Source organism: Petaurus breviceps, unplaced genomic scaffold (assembly GCF_028583685.1).
Source record: "Petaurus breviceps papuanus isolate PSGF00001 unplaced genomic scaffold, PetGlider_PUasm1.0 171, whole genome shotgun sequence".
Taxonomy (NCBI): domain Eukaryota; kingdom Metazoa; phylum Chordata; class Mammalia; order Diprotodontia; family Petauridae; genus Petaurus; species Petaurus breviceps.
The window spans coordinates 14,519,668-14,546,907 of NW_027185754.1; the positions used below are offsets into that span (position 1 = coordinate 14,519,668).

At 39.5% G+C, this 27,240-nt stretch overlaps 1 protein-coding gene across 1 annotated transcript in view; it reads right to left on the bottom strand.

The window, feature by feature from the left end:
- Positions 1-4,958: 4,958 nt before the first annotated feature.
- The window catches only part of RPSA2 (ribosomal protein SA 2), a 67,693-nt gene continuing 45,411 nt past the window's right edge, over positions 4,959-27,240 (bottom strand). Inside the window, 4 exon segments of the mRNA XM_069082584.1 lie at positions 4,959-5,356; positions 5,359-5,470; positions 5,473-5,920; positions 19,972-20,156. Coding sequence (XP_068938685.1) covers positions 5,025-5,356; positions 5,359-5,470; positions 5,473-5,880 — 852 coding nt within the window. The 5' untranslated portion in view covers positions 5,881-5,920; positions 19,972-20,156 and the 3' untranslated portion in view covers positions 4,959-5,024.

Sequence of the window (27,240 nt, forward strand, 5' to 3'; positions counted from 1 at the left end):
AGCTCTGCTACCTTTTCCTTGTACTCATTTCACTTTTTTAGGCTTCAGTTTCTTGTTCTGTAAAATGAGGGAGTTAGCTATTTTTGAGATTCTCTCATACTTTGAGAAGGAAAAAATAAGCAATTTCCAGGAACCTCCTTCCTCCCTTATACATCTGAAAACCCTTAAATATAATCCTCAATTTTTTTCTACCTTGACACCAGCACTGGAAGGAACTGATGAAGAGCTCGACCTTCTCCCTGCTAAGGCCAACCATTCTACTTATATTCTTGATTCCATACCCTCCTACCTCCTCTAATAGACCTCCCACTATCTAATCTTCAATCTCCCTATCTACATTTCCTACTGCCTATAATGGCACCAGGTCTCCCCTTCAAAAACACTATTATTTCTACCTTCTCCAATTATTATCCTATTTACCCTTTACATCCAAAATCTTAAAAAAAAATTTGTCTAGATTCATTCTTTCCACTTCCTCCCCACTTACCTCTCAGCCCTTTGCAATGCACTGAAACCAGTCTTTCAAAAATTATCTCTTGATTGCTAAATCTAATGCCTTTTTCTCAATCCTCTTTCTTGACCCTCTGTATTCTTCTTCTTCCTCCTCCTTCTTCTTCCTCCTCCTCCTCTCTCTCTTCAGTCCTAGATCCAGTCTCATATTGCTTATTTCCTATAGGACATTTTAAACCAAATGTCCTATAAGCATTTCAAACCCAACAGTTCCAAAATAGAGCTTACTATCTTATACTTCCAAACTTCTCCATTTCTATGGAGGGCACCACTGTCCTTCCAGTTGCCCTGCTTCACAATTGCAAAACTTTCTCTCTCTCCCTACTTATCCAATCAATTGCTAAATCTTATCACTTTGACCTCCAAAACATTTCTCATCCTTGCCTTTCTCTCTACTTAACCATCACCCTAGGTCAGTTCCTTATCACCTCCTTTTTCCATTATTTCAATAGTCTACTAGCCTGCCATACCTCAAGTCTTTCCTTTCTCCAATTCGTTGTCTACACAGATGTCAAAGTGATATTCCTAAAGCACAGGTCTTCCTCTACTCAATAAATTCCAGAGGCTTCCTGTTACCTGCAGAATCAAGTCTATCCTACAATTAGGCATTTCTCTTCTCAACTTCTCTTGCACCTACATTTTTAGGGTTATTATATGTAATTCTACTTAATGTACTCTGCAGTTCAGCCATACTGTCCTCACTATTCCCCAACTATACAATCTATCTCCTGTCCCCATGCTAACTCCCATTTCTGTAACACATCCCCTCATTTCTTCCTAAAATTCTAACTTCCCAACTCAAACACTACCTCCTACAAGAGACCTTTTATGATATTCTGCCTCAATCTGAAATTACCTTATATTTACTATATTCTATATATACCTTTATGTGACATGTTGCTTCCCATGAAAGAATGTAAATTCCTTGAAAGCAAGGATTATTTCACTTATGTCTTTGTATCTCTAGTGCCTAGCAAGTTGCCTGGCATTTTCTAGGTGCTTAATGAGTGCCTGTTGATTGATTGGTTAATCTCTTTAAACTCTAAAATTCTATAGTATTGGGGTTTGCCTGGCTGAAGGCAGGAAGTTGTATAACATGGTCTCTTTAGGTTCCTTCCTTTCAACGCTAAGATTTTAGATCCCTAGACCTGGCTAAAAATTAATCAGTATTTATTATTATTATTAATGCCCTTCTTGCTCTGAATTTTAATGTTTAAGCTGAAAAAATAGCCTTAAGGGCATTAGTAAACCTATGGCAAACATCAGATAGTAAACAAATATCTTAAGATAGCTACATAATATATAACTCTCTTAATAGGTACCAAATTAAAAAAAAAAAACTTTTTGATCTCTAGAGCAAGTGTGGGGTATTATGTATAAAATAAACTACCTCTGAAATACATACTATACTATACATTTAATATTTCAATGACTTATATTTTTATCGGTGTGGATACTCTCTCCTCCAATCTATATTGTAACCCTTTTGTGACTTAGTAGATACCATTTCCTATCCCTCCTCCCTTTCTTAACTAGACTCCTTGATACTCAATGCCTCTATTTCCTCTCCTTTCACTAAAGCCTATGCATTTTGGTTTCTGACCTCACCATTTGCCTGACACTGCTATCTCCAAAGGTACCAATGATCTCTTGATTGCCACAGCTATTAGCCACTTCTTGGATCTTCCTTCTCCATCTCTCTGTAGCATTTGACACTGTTGAACACCAACATCCTCCTCATGGAGGTTTTCATCTTTCTGGGCTTATGGGACTCTCTTCCCTCATCATTTTCTTCTTATCTGTATGACCACTTCTTAGTCTACTGGGCTAAGTTTTCATGCACTAAATGTGGGTGTCTCTCAAGATTCTGTTCTAGGCTTTCTATTTTCCAACTATAATCTCTCACTTGGTGATCTGACTAGCTTCCATAAATTCAATTGTCATCTCTACTTATATGATTGTCAGATATACTTATCTAGCCCTAATTTTTTCTAATTCCACATCATCAGCTGCTTATTGAAGATCTCATACTCAATATGTCCAAAGCATTACTTTACTCCCCCTACCCCAAAGGCACCCATCTTCTGAACTTCTTTATTACTTTGAAGGGCACCATAATTCTTCCACTCTACAGATTTGCCACCTTGGTCATTTTTTACTCCTCTCATTTACTCTGTTTATCCAAATTAATTGAAAATTGCAAAATCTTGTGATTTCTCTACATCTCTTACATATGCCCCTTTCTCTCCATTCACACAGTCATCACCCCATTTCAGGCCCTCATATTCTCTCCCTTGGACTAATGCAATGGCTTAGTAATTGCTCTACCTCAGGTCTCTTATCCTTCCACTCCATCCTCCACATTGTTGCCAAAGTGATTTTCCTAAAGTTCCAGTGTGACTATGTCATAGTCCTAATCAATAAACAAAACTTGATATTACTTCTAGGATCAAACACCAAGTCCTTTTTTTTGGCATTTCTTTACAACCTGGCCCCTTCCCATCTTTGCAATCTGTCATGCTGAGCTATTTGATGCTACTCATACATGACACACCAGGTTTCCTACCTCCAAGCCTTTGCTCTAGCAGTTCTCCTGAAATGCATTCCCTCAACTTTGAACTCTTAGAATCTCTGACTTCTTTTAAGACTCCACTCCTTTACACTACCTTTTCTGCATTCCACAGCTGCTAGTGTTTTCTCCTCTGAAGTTACCTTCCATTCAGTCTGTATTTATCATATATATACTGATTTATTGTCTTCCCCCATGAGAAAGCAAGCTCCTTTAGGGCAGGGAATATTTTTTGTTTTGTCTTTGTATCCCTAGCACTTTGTATTGTATCTAGCATAGTATGTACTTAATAAATATTTCCTGATTATAGATTGATTGATTATGCTAAAGTTAACTGAATGGCCAACAGCTTTGTGATCAATTTAGCTAGGCTAGCTCACGTATTCTAAACATATGAGTACATCATAAGGCTTGGTGATATATCTTGTATAGGTGAAATAAAATTGTTGGTCAGACACAGAACTTGGTGCTCGTGTAGCTAAATCTACATTTTTATATGAAGAAATGTAAGAGTGGAGGATTCCAACCCCACCCCAAATACTGTAATCATAGAAAAACCTAGAGTCTCCATTGAATCAATCAAACAGAAGGGTAGAGTTTTTTATATACAAACAAGAGTTTGGTGATCCCTTTAAGAAGTTTCCCCTTTTTGGGGGCGGCCAGGTAGCACAGCAAGTAAGAGCACCGGCTCCAGTGTCAGGATGACCTGGATCAAGTCCGGGCTCAGATACTCAGCACCACACCCAGAGATAATAACTGGCCGTGTAACCTTGAGCAAGTTACTTAACCCCGATTGCTTTAAAAAAAAAATAAAAAAATAAAAAAAAGAAATTTCCCCTTTGATTGGATTAAGAAAAGAACTGAGGTGTTTGGCTAACAAGATAACCATATCTCTGGGGGCTTTAAATATTGGTTGGTGGGAGATAGGGATTTCAACACTGAGTCAAGGGATGGACCAATCCTATAGCAGAAGGACTCTACTCCTCTTTTCTCTCCACTTTTCTTAAAAGCTATGCCAGTGGAGCATAAGCTGCAACAGTTCCTAGTATGCTGGAAAACACTTTGAATATGGGTACCAGCATGAACTTTCATATGAAGACCAGCTGGGTTAAGCACAAATAATCTCTTTACCAAAAAGACTGACCATAGGTGATGAATGTTATATAAGTTCTTGAAACCACTGATTAAGGCCTAGTGGGAGTAGTGAAGAGTTACAATTTACATAGTAAAGTGATTATGAAATCACCAATTAAAAAAAAATTGATGCATCTCTGGCAATACTGCACAAAATCAAAGAATCTTAGCTTGGGGATCTTGAAGTCATATAATCTAACCAGCACCTGACCAACAATTCCCTCTATAATATCCACAGCATCCGGTCATTTAAACTTTGCTTGAAGACTGTTGTGAGAAACAGCTTTTTTGTTGTTGTATTTTAACTGAAAATGTGCAATTATGATTGGGTATGTATTGGTTGGTAAGTGATTTGTCAACAAAATAGTTAGAAACTGGAAAAAAAATAAATTCAAAGCTTTATATTTAAAATTAATTGAAAAATGTTACCATTTTTGTGGGACAACACCTGGTTGACTGCATGCAGAAGGCAAAGTCAATGAATTTGTATAGCTAGTTCCAGATGACTCAGATCACATCCATCCCCTGCAGAACTAGTTGTGCTATTGAATTTACTTTTCTCCACAATGATTAGTATACTCATTTAAAATAATACCTCACAGTATCAAAACTACTTTCCTATGGTAATATTTTATTGCAAATATATATATATATATGTATATATATTTTTTAATTTGTATAATACTTTATTCCAGGACCCTGGATTTTTTTTTAAGCACAGAGACTTTATTTATTTATTTATTTATTTTGTTAAGAAACCAATGTTTATTTTCAATCAGCATTTTTTCAACACCATTAGAACATCTGGGTTTTAAGACCACTCTGTGGTAGTTCCTACACACTCAGTGGCCTGAGCAGTAGGAGCTGCAGACCAGTCCTCAGTAGCCAGTTGAGCACTCCAATCTTTGGTGGGGAACTGCTGAATGGGCACAGATGTCACCTGTACTCCCTCAGACCAATCAGCCACCTCTGGTTGAGCAGCAGTGAATTCTGGGGTGGGTACAGTCCATTCACCCTGAAACTCCTCCTTTGTCACTGCCTTCTCAGCTGCAGTCTGCTCTTCCTTTTCAATCTCCTCTGGATCCCTGTAGAAGTAAAGATCAGGCATAACCTCCCAGGGGTGTTCCCGGGAGGAAACTTCCACAGGACTTCATGGGCCAGCATCCACCACATCAGACCCACCGAGTGAGCTCCCTTGTTATTACATGGAATGGCAATGTCCACACAGTGAAGTAGGGAGTCTGTGTTGCATAGTGCACAATGGTCGGGAGGTTAACATACGATGCTTCAGTCAGAGGCTAATGATCTGCCCGAGGATCAGTGACCACCAAAAGGCGAGGCTCCCTGAAAGCTGCCTGGATCTGGCTAGTGAAGGTGCCCAGTGTGAAATGTCCAGCAATAGGTGTGGTGCCAGTGGCAGCAGCAAATTTCAGAACAGATTGCTGGCCAGTGTTCCTGGATGAGATGACACTAACATTGGCTGGGTTTTCAATAGCAACAATGGAACAAGCTGCCAGCAGAAGTTTTCACCAAGTTCTCTTCAAATTAATGATGTAGATGCCATCACTCTTTCTTTTGTAAATATACTGTTCCATCTGGAAGTCCAAATTGGTGCCGCCCAAATGGGTTCCTGCAGCCAGGAACTTGAGGACATCTTCCTCCTTCATCTACAGGACATCTAGGGCTCCGGACATCATTAAAATTTCCCTTTAAAGTTATGACGGAAACCAAGAACAACACTGTATGGAACCTTCTTCAGGGCAGCAGAAAGTGCACAAAGACTTAAAAAAAAAATTTTTTTTCAAGTCCACAGTCTTTCCCTTTCCCTTCCCCATTCCCCCACTCAGTGAGAAGGCAAGAAAACAAAATTTATTACAAACTTGTATATTCATGAAAAACAAACTTCCAAATTAAGCATGTTCCCAAAAGTGGGGGAAGGGCACAAAAGGAAAAAAAAGGAAAAAATGTGTTTCAATCTATACTCTGAGTCCCTCAATTTCTATATGGAGAGCATGTTTCATCATGAGTCCTTTGAAGTTGTGATGGGTGGTTGTGTTGATCAGTTTAATGGTATGGAAATTTGAAGATCTTCTCTGCCCCTTAATAGGCCTAAGGGAATTTTGAAGATCTTCCCTGCTCCTTAATAGGGAATGTAATCACTGGAGCCTGTGGTTGGAGGAGATTGCTGAACTGGTGGAGCAGAGCTGAGGGACTGGGAGTCAGAGCAATTATAATGGAGGGAGGATGCAGGCAAAGAGACAGCTAGGTATGGTGTTGCTCCCTGCAGTGATAAAGTATATTAACTTCTTTGTTTCTATGATGGATGTGGCTTTCTGGTTTGGGGATTTGGTTTTCTGGTGTTGGGATTTGGCTTTCTGGTGTCTGAATAAATGTTTTGCTTCTGTCTTCTACATGAAGAATATGTTATATTTTGTGATTCAGAACTATGCCAGCATATTCATAGTTGCCATCAGTGCTGTGAATATCACACTGGCACTACAATCAGTTACTAAGTCATTCAAAGCTGATCATCTTTACAATGTTACTATGTAGATTCTTTTCTTGGTTCTTCTCACTTCACTCTGTATTAACTCTTACAAATCTTTTTATGAAACCATCCCCTTTATCATTTCATATAGTACAATAGTATTCCATCACACTCATACACCATAATTTATTCATTCATTCCCCGACTGATGGGCATCCCTTCACTTTCCAATCCTTTGCCACTGTCACTTCCCCCCCCCCCCAAAAAAAAAAGCTGCTATAAATATTTTTGTGCAGATAAGTCCTTTCCCTCCTTCTTTATTGTCTTTGACGTATAGCACTAAGAGCAATATTCCTGGGTAAAAGGCTATGTAATGGTCTTTCAAACTTCAAAGCTTTATATTTGAAAATATAAAGGAAGAGGCTAAGATAAAAGGATCTCTTAAGTTCTGGAGTTCTTTGATGCAGTGGAATGTCCATACTATGTCTAGGCATAGTTAAAAATTGCTTTCCAAAATGGATGGACTAGTTCATAGCTCCACCTACAACATATAGTATACCCGTTTTCCCACATCCTTTCTAGCACTTGTCATTTTCCTTTTTTTTTTTGTCATCTTAGCTAATCTGATGGTGTGAGAAAGTACTTCAGAGTTGTTTTAATTTTTGCATTTTTCTAGTTATTAGTGATTTGGAGCATTTTTTTCATATAACTATTGATAGTTTTGATTTCTTCTGAAAACTGCCTATTCCTATCCTTTTAATAATTGGGGAATGGTTCTTATTCTTAAAATTTTGACTCACATCCCTATATGTTTTATAAAGAAGAGACTTTCATTGGAGAAATTTGCTGCCAAAATAATCCTCATCCCCCAATTTCTTGAGTTTATTTTAATTTTATCTGCATTGATTTTGTTTGTGCAAAGCCTTTTAAATTTCATATAATCAAAAATATCGGCTTTACCTCTCATAAACCTCTCAATCTCAAAGAACCTTGATTTTCAAAAAGCAGAAATTTACTCTGACCAAATCTTAATCATCCTTTAAGCTAGTGAAGAACATGAAATGCATGAATGGAAGAAACTAAATAATTAAAGGGAGATTTGGGTATTCTGTGGATCTCAGTCTATACTCTATGAAAGCTTCTAACAAATACCAAAGATAATATTTCACTTCTTTTGAGAAAAGTTGACAGTGAGGAAATATATTTACTTACAATCTCTAAATGATCAGGGTTTTTTTTTTTTCTGCATCAGTATCACTGGTTCTTTATAAAGCTAACTTGAAAAGGCATTCACTTTATTCATCTTGCAGGCTTTAATTGAACTCTACTGAGGCAAGACAGTTCCATAGATGACTGGTATAAGAAAGGTATCTCAGAGGGAGATGTTGGCTTGAGGAGATGAATCCATTGAGTGTTTTTGCTTCAAAATAAATCACAAAAAGCCAGGTCTGGAGGTGCATTCCCGTCATCCCTAGATATGGGGCAGACTGAGGCAGGAGGAGTTCTGTGACATAGTGAACTCTGCCAATAGAGGGTCCATACCATGTCTGGCATCAATATAGTGAGTCCCCTGGGAGGGTTGGGTGGTACTGAATCAAGTGTGTTTTTTGTTCTTATTTTGAGCTTTCTGCTTCCCCATCAGGGAGTTACTTCCCCAAGTCCTATTCATATTGTTGGGTCAGATCCCCAGGGAGGAGCTAATTTTCCTCTAAGTGTTGTAGTGCTACTGCTTATGAGCCACCCTTCCCAGTGATAAATAACCAGCTGGAATTAGTCAACTAAAGACAGGAGGGATGGCCCAGCTTGTAAACAGAACAGCTCAAAGCTCTTAAGAGAAGTAGTAGGTGGTGCAGCGGTAGAACCCTGGGCCTGGATCCTGGAAAACTTGAATTCAAATCCAGTCTCAGACACTTACTATCAATGTGAACCTGAGCAAGTCACTTAGCCTCTGTTTGCCTCAGTTTCTTCATCTATAGAATGGGAATAATAATAGCTCCTACCTCCCAGGGTGGTTGTGAGGACCAAATGAGACAATAATTCTAAAGCTCTTAGCACAGCCCCTGGTACATAGTAAGATTAGATAGATGCTAGTTAGTATTGTTATCTGTAAAATGGGGTTAAAACAGAATGCACCTCCCAGGGCTGTTGTGGGGAACAAATGAGATAACTCTAAATTGTTTAGAACAGCCGCTGGCACACAATAAGTTAGTACTTACTATGTATATAAACCATATAACACCACATGTTAGTTGTTGTTGTTGCTGTTTGTAAAATGAGGATAGTAATGGCATCTGCTTCCTAGGGCAATTGTGGGGATCAAATGAGATAATAATTGCAAAGTGTTTAGCACAGTGCCTGGCATATAGTAAGTGCTGTATGAATATCAGCTATTATAAGTAGCCCTGGTACTTCCAGGCTCGGTGAGATGCGGAGATCTAGTCTTCCAAAAGAAAACAGAAATAATAAAAATGTAGACTTGTGGAGCTGGAAGTGTTTTAATCATCTATTTCAAATCATTCATTTAAAAGATGGTGGGAAAAAAGTAGTATTGCTTCAGATTTTTCTAGAAAAGAAGCTGATTGTTCAAAGCTTAAAAATAACCTGAGTCGGGGTCTTCCTGCTCTTGGAGTTCTTAGTGTAGTTACTAAGGGGAAAAAATGTGACATTATCAATGAGATTTTGACTTTAAAAAACAGATTTGCATAAGGCAATTGGTCAAAGTTAATGTTACAAGTTTCACTGGACAGGAAATTAAAAAACACAACAGTTGGGGTTGAGGGAAAGGAGAGTTATTAGTTGTCTAGTTCTAAATTTGTCCTCCAGAATTGAAGATCCCAAGCCTGGGAAGGAAATAGCCAAAAGGAGCAAGCGGATGGACCCCACCCAGCAGGGGATCCACCTGGCTGCCAAGACGTTATGTCCTACACACAAGGGAGCAACTCACTCTTCAACTACACCACACCTGAATGTGACCTCCCTGGGAAGAAGAATGTCACAGCTACTCTAAATCTAGAGTTCTTTCCCCAGGAATCAAGGTGGAAAAGGGGAGAGTATGCTCCTAGTTAGAGTGGTGTGTTTGCACTTCTATTCTGGCTTTAACTTCTCAGCAAGCATGCCTTTTTGAAAGCTAATTAATTATTGATTGTTTATTGATGGTATCAAGGAGATATCAACTGGTTAAATGATACTGGGGAGATACTAACTGGTTCTGGCAACTGATTATAGGGCAGTAGCCACTGGCAATTCATATTTGGGGAACATCCTTGGTAGGAGCTCCTGATAGAAGCTCAAGATGACAGCAATTGAAAAACCTCATTTTCCCTCAGGGGTACCCTAGAATCCTGAGGAGGAGACTATCCATTTTCAAGAGGACCAATGACATCACAGGGTGATGTCTTGACTTGCACATGAATTGGATTTAAGTGAGGCAGAGTTGCACAAAGTTGTCAGCCTCACTCTCTCTTGCAGAGTCATCAAAGCCCAGTGACACGACAAAAGTCAGGGCTATTGGTGATGGCCCAGGATTCAGTGGATGATGTTGAAGTTTTCGATTTCTGACCAGAGTGCTTCAGCTTCAGCTTCAGCTGCCTTCATGGCCATTGGAAGAAATTGTTCTCATCCACCCATTCTTCTAAAGGAAGTCTTCACACACTTATAATAGACATCCCCCTAACTTGCCAATGGTTTTGAAGCCCCATCAGTTACTCTCAACCTGGTTTAGCCTGTCTGCTGAGACACTTTTCCTGGGGTGTGGTCACTGCTTATGCTACAACTTCTTGGTGCCATAGGTGAGAGTTGAGTGTTAGGTGGGGAGCCCTGAAAAAGACTTGGCAAGCCCTCACACCATAGGTACTCTAGTCCTCCCTGAAACCCCCGGGAGAGATATAAGCAGCTATTCTCTGAGGACTCAACCTGCTAATGCATATGTCAGTTGGAAGGATAAGTCCAGAGTCCCACTATTGCAGTAATGTATATAAAGTGCTTTGCAAATTGCAAAATACTATATAAATATAATCTATTATTACTAAATTGTAATGACATCTACACTACTAAAACTACCAAAGTTAATCTCAAGGTAACAAAAGTTAATATAGTCTGGAAAGAACTCATTTAGTGCCTTTAGAACTTTATCCAAAATCTTAAATTGTGAAAAGAACAACATACTGCCCAAAGACAGATTAGAAAAACTAGAAGCAAGAATATGGATAGTCAATTGGCCAACATTTATTAAGCACTAGGTCATATATGTGCCAGGCACAACAGTAAGTGCTGGATATACAAAGACAAGTGAAATAGTTTCTCCCCTCAAGGAGCTCACCATATCTTAATGGAGGACACAGCATGTACATATGTAAGTATAGGCAGAATACATACAAAATTATTACTATGAAGTTTGAGGAGGGAGAGAAAGCGCTATCAATAAACAAGAATATGTTTTGTTTTATTTCATTTAGTTTACTAAAAGAAAGAAAAGTTAATGATCATTCCATTGGAATTAAACCTGCAGCTCTCTTAAAGGGTACACTGAATCTGAGCAGGAAGGGATAATAGAGGTCACTAAGATATTGACTGGGTGTCTACTTTTAGGTGTTATAGAGGAGAAACTTAAGAGTCATACAAGAGACAGCTTGTCTATGATCACACAGGGACTGGGTGTTCTTCATCATCATGTCATCGTGTCATCCAAAGTCAGAAATCCTTGGGTGACAAGCCAAAGGAAGCAGGAAGAAAGGGCTACATAATCAGTAGTCCTCTAACTACTTCCCTGCCTTCTTGGGTGAAAAATGAGTCCATAAAAATGGCACGTATTAGGGATTTTCCTATACTATCTTCAGGGTGTTACGAAGATGTGAAATGGAAGACCTTAAGAAAACAAGAAAGAATTCAAAATAAAGTCATCACAAAATGATGGAAATGTCAGATAAAAGACTAAGTAGATAAGACTCAGAAAACCCACCACTATTCATGTACTCCAAGAAGGTAAAAAACAGAGGACAATGTCCTGTATATACAAAAATATTAATAGCAGTGCTTTATGTGATAACCAATGAGCTGGAAGGGGAAGCGAGGAGACATAGTAGATAAGAGTGCTGGGTCTGGAGTCAGGAAGATTCAGGTCAAATTTGTACTTAGATACTAGCTGGGTGACCTGGGTCAAGTTTGCCTTAGTTTCCTCATTTATTTATAAAATGAGCTGGAGAAGGGAATGGCAAACCACTCCAGTATCTTTGCCAAGAAAACCCCAAATGAGGTCACAAAGAATCAGACACGACTGAACAATAACAATAATGAACTGGGGGGAAAAAAGTGGGTGCCCATTGACTGGGGAATGACTGAATAAATTGTGGTATATGACTTTAAAATAATACAACTTTATTTAAACCTGAGAAATGGTGAATACAAAAATTTTAGAGGATCTTAGGTAGATTTGTACAAAATGATGTATAGTAAAATAAAACACAACCAGGACAATTTACACAATGACCACAATGCTGTAAAGTAAAACTTTAGTTTAGAAAGACTTTAGTACTCTGATCAATGCAGTGACCAGTCATGTCTTCTAAGACCTTAGGGTAAAGTGCGGAGTAAGGAGTATCTTGGTAGATATGGCCAATGTGTTGATTTTGATAACTAAATTTCTTTGTTATGAGGTAAGGGTCTATTGGGGTAGGGAAAGGATAGGCTCATAGATTTAGAGCTGAAAGGGACTCCTAAATGCTATTGATCCCATTCCCTCCTTTTACACATGAGTAAACTGAGGAATAAAAAGGTTGAGCCCAGGGTTACATGGTAAGTTTCTGAATCAGTATTTGGACCCAGGTCTTTCTGAATCTAAAAACAAGCTATCACCAAGGCATTGGAAAATGACAGTGATAGGGTAAAAAATAGTATTGATAAAATATATTTTTTTAAAAAAGACTACATCCATAGCATAAGACAAGAGATGCAAAAAGTTGGTTCTCAATACCAGAACCCCAAATTTTAAAAGTTAAAAAAAAAACAATTCTAGAAGGATTGGCTGTAGGAACAACATATTCAGAAGCCTAGAACAGAGTGGTCTGTACCAATACAATGCCGACCACTTAAGTCTAAGTTTCAAATGACCCAGTTTTGGAGAGAGAGAGAACTAAAGAAGCAAAGAAAGGAATAAGCCAAGGAGAAAGTCATTATTCTAGAAATTGGTTTTTGGGGAGCAACAGCCTTTCCTTAAAATCCTCTGCATGGAAAAAAATCTCAAACCAAGATAGGAACAAGTCCCAACGAACATTTTTTTCCCAGGAGGAAAAAAAACCTTTTAAATGAAGTATGAAGTATGTGTGTCTAAGAGTTGAGATGGCGATGGCTGATGCCTCTATCCTTTGTATCTTAGACTTTTTTAGAACAGTAACTGACCGTAAGCTGTCTCCTAGGCATCTTCTGCACTGAATTGTCTAGATGTGTGTAATTCCTTTAATGAAGGTGCACTCAAACTAATACTGACAAATATTTAGTTGTTTCATTTCTGCTGTAGTACAATGCACTTGAGATAGTAAGAGAGCATAGCATGTAGCTAGCTTTCCTTGATGAGTTCAGCTCCATCAACCAAAGAAGCATTTATTAAGCATTTACTGTGTGCTAGGTGGGCACTGGGCTGAGGACACAGAGAAAGAAATGAAACTGTCCTTATCCTGCAGTTATTTACATTCTAATAAGGTTGACAACTGGGTACACATAACAAATACAGACAAACTATAGACAAAGGGAATACAAGGTAATTTTGGGAGAGGGTATACTAGCAGTTGGTGGGGATGGGGACCAGGAAAGGCTATATGAAGAAAGTAGTGCTTCAGCTGAGTCTTGAAGACAACCAAGGTTTCTGAGAGTCAAGTGTGTGTATTGGGGGTAGAGTTGTGGGGGGAGGTGCATTCCAGGCATGAGCAGCAGCCTGTGCAAAGGAACAGAGATGGTGTGTTCAGGGCAGTGAGTAAGCCAGGATGGCTAGAACAAAGAGTTTCAGGGGGAAAGGGAGTAAGGCAGTCAAGAAAAGGAAAATTAGAAAGTTAGTAAAGGACGAGGTTGTGAAGAGCTTTAAATGTCAAACAGAGGAATTTATATTTGATCCTTGAGGCAATAGGGAGCCACTGGAGTTTACTGAAAAGATTTGACATGATCAGACCTGTTCTTTAGGAAAATAATTTTGGCAGCTGTGTGAAAGGTGGGATTGAAGTAGAGAAAGGGTTGAGACAGAGAGGCCAAATAGGAAGGCACACAATAGCCCTGACTAGGGGAGGCCTCCTGCAGAAAATGGGACTTGAACTAAGTCTTGAAGAAGATCAGAGATTCTACAGGGCTGAAATATAGAGCGGGTGCATTCTGATGCACTACATCCATCTTCCTGCCAGGCTCTTGCCCTCATTCGATCTAAATCCCTGGTGCTCCTGACCAGTGAACAAGGCCACCATCTTTCTGTCATGCAGGAGGTCTCATATACTCCCTCTTTCCCCACCCTCTTTCTTTCTTCTTCTTAGGAACAGTAATCAAATCATACTACTATTCCTGAAAAGGAAAGCACATAGCAGTCAATTGTCCAGTGACTCTATTTACCATCTCTGTAACTTCCTAGCTATCATTCCATATTTATGTGTGTGTGTACACACACATACACACATTAACACACACAGTTATATACACATACATACTTATGTATATGTAGTTATATAGTTGTAGTTATTGCCTATTAAAATGCAATCTCCTTGAGGTTAGGGAACATCTTGATTTTTGTATTTATATACCCAGAGTTTAGCACAGTATGTAAAAGGCTCTTAATAAGTGCTTTTTCAATTGTTCATTTATAATTAATTTATTAGTTCATGTAATAAGTTTAAACCCTGGCCACAGGAACCTGGGGTGGCCCCTACTACAGGGATATATTTGCTTAATAAGATCTGAAATATCCCACTCCACTGCAATTTTTAACTTTGGGTAGAAGAAGGGATGTAGCTGAATATTCACTCCTTCACTCTCCTATTTCCAAGAGGGGTTCTGAAGTAGAATTATATCTCTCTATATCATATTAGATATTTGAAGTCTAAGGGGAGAATTTTCTTCTGGAATTTCAGGATCAATGCTACATCCCCACTCTAAAAGGGAGGCTACCAGCTTAATCTTGGTCAATTTAGTTCCCTTCCACCAAATACCTGGTATACAAAAGTCAGTCACAATTAGCACTCAAAAAATGCTTCTCAAAATAAACAATAAAACAGAAATCAAGGAAGTTATGCAGAAGGATAAAATACACAAGAGTAATTATTAGGCTTTTCATCTCAGAGTGAGACAAAATTTCAATTCAACCAAGAAGAGAATGATCTCATTGGAGAAATCTGCACATAGTCTCTGGGGAAGCTGGCAATGGGAGTCAAGGAACACATTGAAGGTTCAGCTTTCCTCACACGTCTGGGGATTCCTTTTCATCATTCAAAAGTTTGCACCTTCTCTGTCAAAATGTGCTTCTCAACATTTTTCTTACCTTCCTTCTCTCTGAAACTGAAGTTGTGTCTCTTTCCATACACCACATATGTCATGTCATAGATTCAGAGATTTCTCAGCCAATCAGATGTAGCATCTCCCTCCATATATAAAGAATCACAGGACTGTCCATTATTTATTATGTTGTCTGTACATAGCTTTTTTTTTCATGTTGTCTCTCTCATTAGACTGTGAGCTCTTTGGGAGCAGGAACTGTCTTCTGCTTCTTTTTTTTATACCCAGCATTTAGCATAGTATCCAGTAGATAGAAGACACTTAATAAATGCTTATTGACTGTTCAACCCTCCTAGGATAGGGGTATTACACATTTGGTCAAGGCAAGGGGGTCTAGGCATAGAAACTTGATACTGAGTTTTGTGTGTAGAGTCTGAGGAGGGACATAATGTATAATAAAGCTTAAGAGCTAGTCTGGGGTCAGGTTGTTATAAAGAGCGTTGAAAGCCAGAAATGTTTATATGTGCTTCTAGAGGTAACAGGGTCCACTGGAGTTTATTTAGCAGGGAAGTGACATGGTCACACCTGGGCTTTAGGAAAGTGATTGTGATTGCCATGTAGAGGATGCATTGGGAAAGGGAAAGACTTCAGGCAAGAAGACCAATTAAGAGGCTATTGCAATAATCCAGGGGAGAGGTGACGAGGGACCAAACTAGGGTGTTGGCTTCATGAGAGAAGAGAAGGGAATAAACAAAAGGGATATTATAGCTTTAGACAGAGGCAGCTAGTGACACAGTGGATAGAACATTGGGCCTGGAGTCAAGAAAATTGGAGTTCAAATCTGGCCTCAGTTATGCAGCCCTAGGCAAGTCATTCAGTTTCCTCAATTGTAAAATAGATTTAACAGCAACTATTTCACAGGGTTGTTGTGAGAATTAAATGAGATAATATTGTAAAAAGCATTTAGTTCAGCATTTGACACATAGTAGGAACTATATAAATGTTTATTCCCTTCACCTCCCTAGATATAGGACATGTCAACTGATTGTAAAAAAGAGTGAGGGAAAGTGATACCAAGGGTAACTTTACTATTGTGAACCCTGGTAAATTGAAGAATGGCAGTGCCTTCATCAAGTCAAGGCAAGTCAACGAGCTTTTTTTAAGTGCTCGCTATGTACCAGACACTGTGCTAAACTCTGGATTGAAGTAGAAAAGTTCAGAAAAGGGATGGGTGTAGGAGTGGAAGGGGAAAGATAATGGATTTTGTTTTGGACATGTTGAGTTTGAGAGGCCTACGGTAATTCATTTTGAAATTTTCTGTTAGTATAAGGTTGACAAGATTGCAAAGGATTGACAAGTAAGTGAAAGCATAGGAAGTAAAGACAAATGAGTATAGACTGATTTTTCAGACATTGGCTGAAAATAAAAAAGAAGTGTAAGGCAACAGTTTGTAGGGATGATAGGATCTCGAGAGATGACTCTTTTAAGTATGAAGGAGAGGGGCATTTTTGTAGATTTTAGGAAAGGAACTACTATAAAGACAGATGTTGAAGATTGGAGAGACAAAGCAGATAGATATGGGGGGGGGGAGGGATAAACTGCTAGAGAAGATGAGAAAAGATGGGATCAAAGGTCCATAGATAGGGGTTATCCTTGGGGAGAGGAGCCACCTGCTCAACTGCAGTAAAGGAGGAGAGAATGAAAAACATAAAATATTAAAGGACTTTAAGGTATAGAGAAGAGAAGAGGGAATTTATGACAAATGACTTTAATTTTCTCAGGACAGCATGGGGTGAGGTCACTGGCTAAGAGGATGAAGGTAGGGCAGGTAATTTGGGAAGCTTAAAGGAAGATGAAAATGTTTGGAAAGGTATCTGTGGTGAGTAGGAGAGAGAATCAATAAAAGGATTGCCCGCTTCAGTGAGGGTCCAGTTGAAATTAGATAGTATATATTTGTGGTCGATCTAGTCAATACAGTGACCTGACTTCCTCCAATTCTGCATGTGAGCAGGAGTAGAGAAGATAGATGGGAACAATAATCAAGGCTTGGAGTTTGACAAGACATGAACAGCTCTAGGAAAAGGAAGCAAGGGATTCGCAAATAAAGGATAGTGTAGAACTGAACTGGTTAAAAAAGAGGTTGAGATTGGGAAAGAGAGTATAGCTAGAACCAGTACTGAGGGGATGCAGGGATGGAAGGTCACAAAGATGGTGAAGAACAGGTTTAGGAGGAGTAAGGCATAGGGAGAGATGTAATGAGAGGAGATTATTATCATTTAAAGGATTATCAGAGTTCTTGATCGTGGAAGCTTAACACTTGTGGATAATGGCAATATCAAGGGTATGACCCTTTTTGTACGTAGCTGAGGTAGAATCAAGGTGTAGGTCTTGAGAATTGAGTAGTTTGAAGAACCAGGAAGTTAAGGTGTCTGAAAGCATCATATTTATGTTGAAGTACCTTAGTTTGTGGTCTAGAGGAATACTGTCAGTCAGGTACTAAACCCCTTAAAAAAGGAGAGGATGTCCTAAAGATTATGTAAGAGCTGCAAGATCTGGATAGGGCAATAAATTTGGATAGAGTGAGTTTCAAAGGAAGAGAGTCAATGAATTATATTCCAGAGTTCTCTAAGAACTAGTGAATGGGATTGCCAAGCCAGTCAGTGATCTTTGAAAGATTAGGAAGAACAGGAGACCCACCACAGGATTGGAAAAAAGAAAATGACTTGATGTTCACAAAAAGGAAAGAGAAGATAATCTGCAAACTAGAGTTCCATGAATTTGACTTTCATAACTAGCAAAGTTCTAAACTATATCATTAAAAGGATGATCAATGAACCTCTAGAAAAGGACAGGTTTGACATAAAGTAGATAAATCATCCATAGAGACTTTGTCATAGATTGGTATACCAGAGCAAGGATATAGATAGATAGAGTCTGCTTGGATTTGAGCAAAGCATTTGAGACAAAGTCTCTCATATTATTCTTGTGGATAAGGTGGAGAGATGAGGGCTAGGTGATGGCAGAGTTAGGTGAGACCAGAACTAGTTGGATGGTAGCACCCAAAGAGTTGTCATTAATTTAATGCCAACTTCAAAGGAAGACCCTAGGAGAGTCACCCAAGGATCTGAGCTGGTGGTTTGCTGTGAAACATCTCTATCAACCACTTAGTTAAAACAATAAATATTATGCTTATCAAATTTTTTGATGACAAAAAGCTCAGAGGGATGACAGTCAGGATCCAAAAAGATCTATACAGTCAAATAAATTATACATTTATCCCTATTACATTTCAAGTCTTAAATTTGGGTTCAAAAACTCAACTTCACAAGTACAAGGTATAGGAGGAATGGCTAGACAGAAATTTATCCAAAAAAGGTCTAAAGGTTTTAGTGGCTTATAAGCTGAATGTGAGTCAGTAGTGTGATACAGCAATCAAAAAAGCTAATGTGATTTTAGATGCCATTAAGAGAGGCAGGTACTGTATCTAGGCCTATGAAAGTGGTGGGTCCCTTGCATTCTGCCCTGTTCAGAACATAGCAGTTCTGGGCACCACATTCTAGGAAAGATATTGACTAGATGGTGAAGGACCTTCAGATCTTTAATGCCTTTTGTAGGCTGAAGAAGCTTGATATGTTTAGTGTGGAAAAGAAAAGACTTAAAAAGGGTCATATAGTTGTTTTTGTGTATTTGAAGGGTTGTCACCTCAAAAAGGGATTCCACTCATTCTGCCTGGTCTTGTAGGTCAAAATGAGGAGGAGTGGATAGAAACAGTGAAGAGACAAATTTAGACCCACATAAAGAGGCATATTCTAACAATTAGAGCTGTCCAAAAGTAGGATAAACCATCTTGAGGGACTGTGGGTTTCCCTTCCCTGGAAGTCTTCAAACAAAGGCCCCTCATCAGGGATGTTGGAGAGAGGATTCCTATTTGTGTTCAGGGCTTTGAAGTCCCTCAACTCAGATTCTATGATTCTATGAACAATCCCTTCGATTCTGGTCATCTCCACACATCATTTTTTCTGGAGATGTAATGGGATAGGTTTTATATAAAGTAGATAAATCATGCATAGAAAATTTTGGAAAAAGGCAAACAGCAAAGGACTGGATGCTCCTTGTTTTGGGGCTTTGGAGGACAGCATGTGATACCCTTCTGATCTCTGATTCTGACACAAAGCTATTTGCGTTTATGCAGACAGACAATTAGGCTCTAGCTTATGGCAGAGAAAGCGAGAAATCAAATCTGATCATGTCTCATCATATTTACCCAACCTCACATTTCCCTACTGCGCCGTTTAACATTTTGAAATTCAAATCACATTTCTACCTTGGACATTGTGAGAGGACTATTTTTATCCCTGCCGTAATCATCTAATTTGCTGATTACAGGTCTCAAATTGCCACAGAGAACTCAATTTTTTAAAAGAATTGTCCTGTTTGATCAAATATGTTATTCAAGCATCGCAGTCATTTGCTGTACAAGGTTACCTGCCAGGGAAAGCTAACCAACAGTAATAGCATTAGAAGCCTATGCTTAAAAATCAAGCATTAGATAATCTCCCTACAACAATAGAACCTTAAATACAATTTGCTACAGGTATTTCAGTTTCTGAATTGACAGACAATTGCATTTTACATTGAATGAGAACAGCTTTTCCCACCTCATCCCATTTCCAAATTTAACTTTAGAACGCAATTATGGCCTCAACTTAATCCAGGCTGAGCTGACCAGTATTTCCTTGCAGACTGTGGTGTCTGATGTATTGTAACTGCTCGATTCACCAGGACTAATTTTATTATTTCATTGTCTCACCTTCCTGGTTAGCAGATATTCCTTCCCATTTGTTTGCTGGGGCCTTTGGCCTCCCACAGTTTCCATCCTCTTTCTCAAGAGATCAGAATTGGTGCTGTCTTGGAGCTCATGGCTGTTTTACAGTTGGAGAAACAGACATGCATGCATAGACCAAAGCAGTCTGCAGCTCTCTGCCATTTTAAAATCTGCAATTCAGAAATATGTTATTTTGCAGCGCACAATGTTAGAAGGCATATTGTCTTCATGAGCTAAAACAAAAATCTGCACCAATAGCTAGAAAATTATCATGTATTGGGGCTTGATGTTGAAAATGCTCTCTATTCCAGGTAATCCAGTATCTTCACCTTCCCCAATCTACCCTACTCTCCCCTTTGCCCCTGGTACATCAGAATGAACATCAGGCTAGGAGTTGGAAGACCTTGTTTGAGTAACAGCTCTGTTACTAACTCTCTGTAAGACCTTAGGAGATTCACTTCCCTTATCTGGTCTCAGTTTCTTCCTCTGTGAAATGGAAGATTAGGACTAGATGACCTCTGAAGTCCATTTCAGGTCTAACATCCTGTGATTCTATTACTGATACTACTCCCTGCTCTCCCCACCTGGAATACCCTCAGTTTCCACCTACAATCCAATTCAACCCCACAAGCATTTATTCAGTACTTCCTATGTGCAGCTGTGCTAAAGCCTGCACATTAAAAGGCAAAACTAAAACAGTCCCTATCCTCAAGGAGTTTTCATTCAACTGGTACCTCATTCTTCCTCTCCACCCCACCAAGAAGCTATAACTCCAACTCAAAATGATCTCTCCTCTTCCTGACTTCCCCACCTCTCCAACGCACACATTTTTTTCATTTGTTCCCATATATTCTGACTTTTATTCTAGTACTTGTGTATTGCAGTGTTATCTTATTACCCTTATTATCCTTACAAGATTGCAAAATGGGGGTCCAAAAATGGGGAATCTCACTTGTGTAGTGTGGGCTCAAAGACTGAAGTGGCTTTGCTAGCACATTTATATATTAAAGGCCAGGAACAGAAGTTAGGCCAAGAGACAGACAATGACCTTGCCATCTGGACTTAACTTTTGAGCATGCTTAGAACCATTAGAGTAGCAGACACAAAGCATTTTTAGTCCCCAAAGGCACCGCAAAAGAATTAGACTCACAAGACTATGAGATTTCTGTGGCAGAAGTTCCCCGAAGTCCCAACCCACTCTTAAGCTATGATCCTATGATCTATTGAAATTAGTTGAGGGCATGGTATCCCCAGTGGAGAATTAAATAGGAAGCCACATAGACTTTCTAGCCCTAAGCTAGAATGGCATCTTTAATAGAGATTCATCTCTCAGTGACCAAGAAATAAGAGTTCAAAAAATTGAATTAAGCCTGAGGATACTGGCTAGATGTTAGCAGCCCTGCTCTATGTTCCTTACAGTTTGTCCCATGAGGTGAGGAGGTTTTTTAGAGGCAAAATTCCCTTCTAGCCAAAGCTCTGAGGAAACAAGCCATTTTCTTGAGGAGAAAAAAAAAAGCAGGGTGATTTTTTCACCAGAAAAGGTGTTTTTTTAAATCTCCCTCCTAGTCCAATAGTTGGCTATGTTGAGATTTCTGCTCTTTTCCAAATTTGCCATACCTAGAAAAATCATATAGATTTTAAGCTAAAAAGGCAATGCAGAGCCCACTCATTCTCCTGTGAAGAAGAGAAACACGCCAGATAAGGGCTCTCAACTGAAGTCAGAAGGTAGAAACAGAGGGAGAACTCTACCACTTTAGTTGCTCAGTGGCCTAGCAATATTGACTTGTGGCCATGGGACCAACAGAGCAATGCACAGTGGAGACTACTGGCCATCAGAGGCTACACCTCCAGCAAAGATAACACACAAGAGACCATTGGGGAGAAAGCAGGGAAGGAGCAGTGCAATGATATCACTAGAAGATATCAGTGGATCTGCAGCTTCAGGGATCTAGACTGATCCTCCATTTTCATAACCCAGCCTTACATGTTTTTCTCCAAATGTGTCCAGCCTTTGTCCATTTCTCTCACTGATAGCGTATGCATTTAATGGGAAAAATGTGATAGTTGTATGGGGAAAATGTTTTATTCTACATGTCCTATATAGAAAGCCTCCAGTTTTTCCACTGGTCAATATATAGCAACAAAACAATCAGGTTTTGCTGCTACCGGTAACAGATATGCATAATAAAGACAGGAATGTGCCTTTAATGTGGATAAGGGGGTGAAGAGGTATGCCTCCTCATTTAACCTTTTTATTCTGGCTAAAATTCATTTGAATGCTCAACCAGAGAGGAGATTCTGAGTATCTAACCCTGAACTAGGAAGTTATCTATAAGAGAGGGCTTTGCTCTCTACTTAGAAACAAAGGATTGAAAAAGAAAAACTTAACTTTAGCCTGGGGTCACTTTGCTTGGTTTTCATTAGAAGAGTATTATGGCAATGGCAAAAGAGCATCAATATCCTCTTATTAGGGAGAGAATCTAGCCACTATGCCCTAGCAGAGTAAAACTGACATGGTTTGGGTGGTTCTGCATATGAACACAGAAGACAAAAACAGGAAACAGAATTCCATACAGACTACATGCTCTTGGGGGAATACTCAGCTGAGATTACAGAACCAAGACAGCACATGTTATAGAAAAACACACATACATCACACACACCTCCACAGAAGGAAGGAACCATGGTCAGCAGAGCAGTATGCCTAGTAGAGATGCCACAATCAACAAGAAGTAGGCCCAGTGAGTATATCACTAGAAGATGATGGCTTTCAGAGAACACGTACCTGTTCCCCTACCATGGGGCCCTTATGCATGATCCCTGTAAATGCTCATTCTGCCCACTAATGGTATACATATTTGTAGGATTTGTATATCATTAAGTGCCTTTGTTTTTAATTAATTGTGTGCTCTGATTAACTAGTATTATGAACTGTGGTTCTGAAAGGACAGAAATGCATAAACTACCTTGAAACCAGGGTAGCCTTATCTGTGGGACCCATCTTGCAGTTTGGGGAATGTCTCTGGGCACTATACTTGCAAGGGTATAAGGCTAGGGTGAACAGGAGGGCTCCATGTGTTCTTTCTAAATTGAACTAATATTAATCTTTGTTGCTGTTGTTGTTCAGTTGTTTCTGACTCTTTATGACCCCATTTGGATTTTCTTGGCAAAGATACTGGAGTGATTTGTCACTTTCTTCTCTAGCTCATTTTACAGATGAGGAAACTAAGGCAAACAGGGTTGTGACTTGCCCAGGATCACACAGTTAGTAAGTATCTACGGACAGATTTGAACTCAGGAAGAGGAGTCTTCAGGATTTTGGGTCTGGTGCTCTAACTACTATGCCACATAGCTACCCTAATGACCTACATCACTCCTTCTAAAAGTTTTAATTCTTGGCCCTAATCTTTCTTGTCTTCCCTCGTAGTTGTACAAGGGAATGGGTATGGTAGACTGCGCAGCATTTGCTGGGCTGGGCAAACCTAAGGCAAGGTCTGAATCATTATAAATCAGGTTTTTCCTGCCATCCCCAGACAGTGCTAAAACAGAAGAAAATCTTTTGATTCTCTGGAAATGGAAAAAGGTTTTGATAAGAGGTAATAGTTTGGGGTGGGGGGATGAGAAAAACCCTCTGAGAACTGACATTTCAACACTTGGGTGCCTTTGGTAAATTGCGCTTAATGGTGAATTCTTTAACTAACTTGTGAAGGAGACTAGCTGAGAAAGAAGACAATGATTTCCCTTATTCCAAAGCTGAAACAGGCCAGCTGGACGCCCCCCTGCCATGGCTAAACACCAGGCTACAGATCTGCTGCTGCCGCAGCTGCCAACTTAACAAACATCCTTTGCACACACTTTCATCAATTCTAGTGCACACCTCACGGAAAGCTGATTCCTTCAGCTGTTGGTGACTTAAAAACTCACGTACACACAATGTATTTTTTTTTTAATGTCAGAGACTATTTCCCTGTCAATTGATTTTTTACAAAACTAACTACCTTTATTAAATTACTGGCTTTCTTGTTGTCAAAGAGAGGTTGTGGGTTGGTTCAGCCAAGAAACAAGAGGAGAGGGGGAAAAAGCAAACCTGAGATTAAAACTGTGAGATGGAAACTGATCTATTAGCAAGAATGAAACAAGTACCTGTCGCCATATTAGTCTTTTTTTCTCTTCCAAAGGAAATAAGTCTGGGTCCCCATGCCACTGAATTCCAATATCCAGGAGTGCTCTAGGAGTGGGGCTGACTTCAGAGCAAATGAATCTAAGGTTTGGTCATAAATCCCTCATTACATAGACAGTCTAAAACAAGATGGGCACTAATTAGAAATAGCTGTCTGATCCTGGTCACCTTATTTACTCCCCTATCTGAAGTTAGGGCTACACTGAACCAGCCCAGGGCTGGGAAGTGGGGGGAGGGTGGAGCAGGAAAGCTAACCTTTCTTTAAAAAAAATTTCTCTGAGGAATCACCAGGACCCTTCCAGGTAATGAGTCTTTATATCTCACTACCTGTATCAAGTTAACAAGTCAGCAACATCTATTCAGAATCTACTATGTGCAAGGATACAAAAAAAGGGCAAAAAAAAACTGCCTGCCCTCAAGGAGCTCTAATCTAATGAATTCTAGTATCATTCTGGAAAACTTTCCCTAGCAGTGGTATGGTGGGAAAAACCATAGATTAGGTATCAGAATACCATAGTTTGAGTCCCAGAGCCAGAGTTGTCACAAACTAGTCATGTGACCATGGACAAGTCACTTTTATTCTCTGATCCTCAATTTCCTCATTTGACAGTGGGGATGATAAAATTTGTTTTCCATGCTTTACTAAAGGGTATTGTAAGGATAAGTGAGCTAATGAATTTGAAAAGGCTCTGGAAAAAAAATTAATTCCTATAAGGAAACAAAGATTGCAGCCTAGTTGGACCTCTAGACATGCTGAATTCTTTCTTTCTCCCCCTCTTCAAACTCTTACTGCAAGGTTCCTTAGACAGAATAGCCCAAGTGACAAGGACTAGATTGGAGATACTTGGTGGTTTGTAATAATGGCATTTAGGTCTCCAGAAAGTTCTCCCTCTTTCATTTATAAGCTTCAAACTTTCATTTTCTCCAGAGATGGTCTGTTCTACTGTCCTTGGTGGGTGGGAGAAGCTTCTGGGCTGTAGAAACAACCATGGGGAAGGAAATCTGAGCAAGAAAGGGGCAAAAGCAATGATGGGAATGAGGGTCAACTTGCAAAATGGAAGACAGAGCTTTTCCTGTTCTTCCTTAGTTTTATACTACGTTTGGTTCCAACCTAAGATTTTACCTAGCCTCTGGTAAGATGATGGGGTATTAAGCAAGAGAGGAAGGACCTGAATTTAGGGTGAGGAAGATAGGGAAGCCTTTCATTGCTGATGACAAGCTCTAACAACTTCGTAATTTGCTAAGTGTTGGGGCTCTGACTCCTTCCACTTGACTTTTAGTGCTTGCCAGAACAGTGGGACCTATGCCCTAAGGGCTCCAGGTCCCCAGAGCACTCACCATCAGAGCTTCCTCTTCAGCTACCTTATGTGGACAAAAATGTCCTTAGCAACTGGAAAGTGAAGGAAAACAAACTCTATCTCTAAAGGTCTCACTCTGAACTTCTGAACATCATCGCACCGGACATCTACAAGGAAAGGCAGAGTGGACTGCTTGAAGATTGCTCAAAATGACTATGTGATATGGGTCTAGAACTGCATATTATTCAAGGAAACTTTAGGTGATTGAACTTTGAAGTCTATATCATAAGCCATCAGGGACAATGGAATAGCCCAAAGGACATTTTATTCATTCATAGATTTAGAACTAGAAGGGACCTTAGAAGTCTTCTAGCCTAATATTCTTATTTTGAAGATGAAGAAATGCAATGAGATCCATTGAGGTTAAGTGACTTATTCATGGTTACATAAATAGTAAACAGCAAAGCTTGTATTTTACCCCAAATTCTATGATTCCAATTCAATATTTTTGTTGGGCCAGCATTGTCCTCAAAACGTATAACTAGGAATTATTTTGCAGATTCAGCTGGGATGGGCTGGGGGTACAGTGTAGATAAGTTTGCTCCAGCACTGAGTCCAGACTCAATCTGTGTTTTGTGACCTGTGGCTACTTATTTCAAAATCCCTGGGAGGAGGCAGGTAGAACTTGGGAAAGGGACACCATGGTGACATGGGTAGTGGGCTAAGACTAGGTGCTAGGAAAGTTGCAAGGAAATGCCCATACCCTAAAATGTAGGCACCACTGAACAAAGTTCTGGTCACTCTATCCTCCTCTCACAAAGTCCATAGAGCACCCTGTTTTGGACTCTCTGATGTACTTGCTATGTGATTCTGTGTAATAATTGGACTCAATGACCTCTGAAGTCCCTTCAGGCTGCATTATTTGTGTGTGTCCTATCTCCCTACTGAACACTAGGTTGTCTCAAGGGGAGGGACCCAGGTCTCAGCTGAACTTTATATCTCCCCTTTACTTAGCACCACGTTCTGCACACAGTTGGCACTTAATTGTGTTTGTTGAATGAACAGTCTCATGGAGCCCATTTAGTGGACACTTACAGACATCTGTACCTTGGTTTGTTTTTTTGAAGTAGTAAACTGCGACTTTGTTACTTGTCACCAAAGAAATAAGAGTTCTAACAAAGAATCTGAGGTGAGGGAGTTGGCAAAGGGAAAAATGTTCTCCAAATACCAAGCCAATAAGTGACAATGATGCTGAACAGAAGGGAGAGGCAGGAATTTTCCCTTAAGAAACATGTTCACTCACAGAAGGATCATGTTTCCCCTGAGGCTGAGAAAGCAAGCTTCCTTGGTGAGGGGGTGGTTTGCTTTAGGTAGCTCAATTCTACAAGGACAGCAAGTTGCAGCTGGGATGGGGGATAGGGGGGAAATGGATGGGGGTGGAACTGGTGGTTCCCTTCCCCCCAGGAATGGTGCATGCTGACACTGAAGTGATGTTAATGGATTTGGAAGGCAGGGTTGTTAACTATGCTTTGTTAGCAAGAGGGGGAGAAGGAAGAAGAAATGGAAGAAATTCACCAAGCACTAGTGGCTTCAAAACCATGTCTAGTTTAAACTTCTTGGGCATAATTGGCCTGAGGAGGCTAAACCAGCTTCTTAAAAAAAAAAAAAAAGAAAGAAAACAAAAGGATAAAATCATTAGCATCAATTAAGTATATTCTATGTCAATTATTGACATGCCATTGTTATATGGATAAAAGAAATATAATTAATAAAACC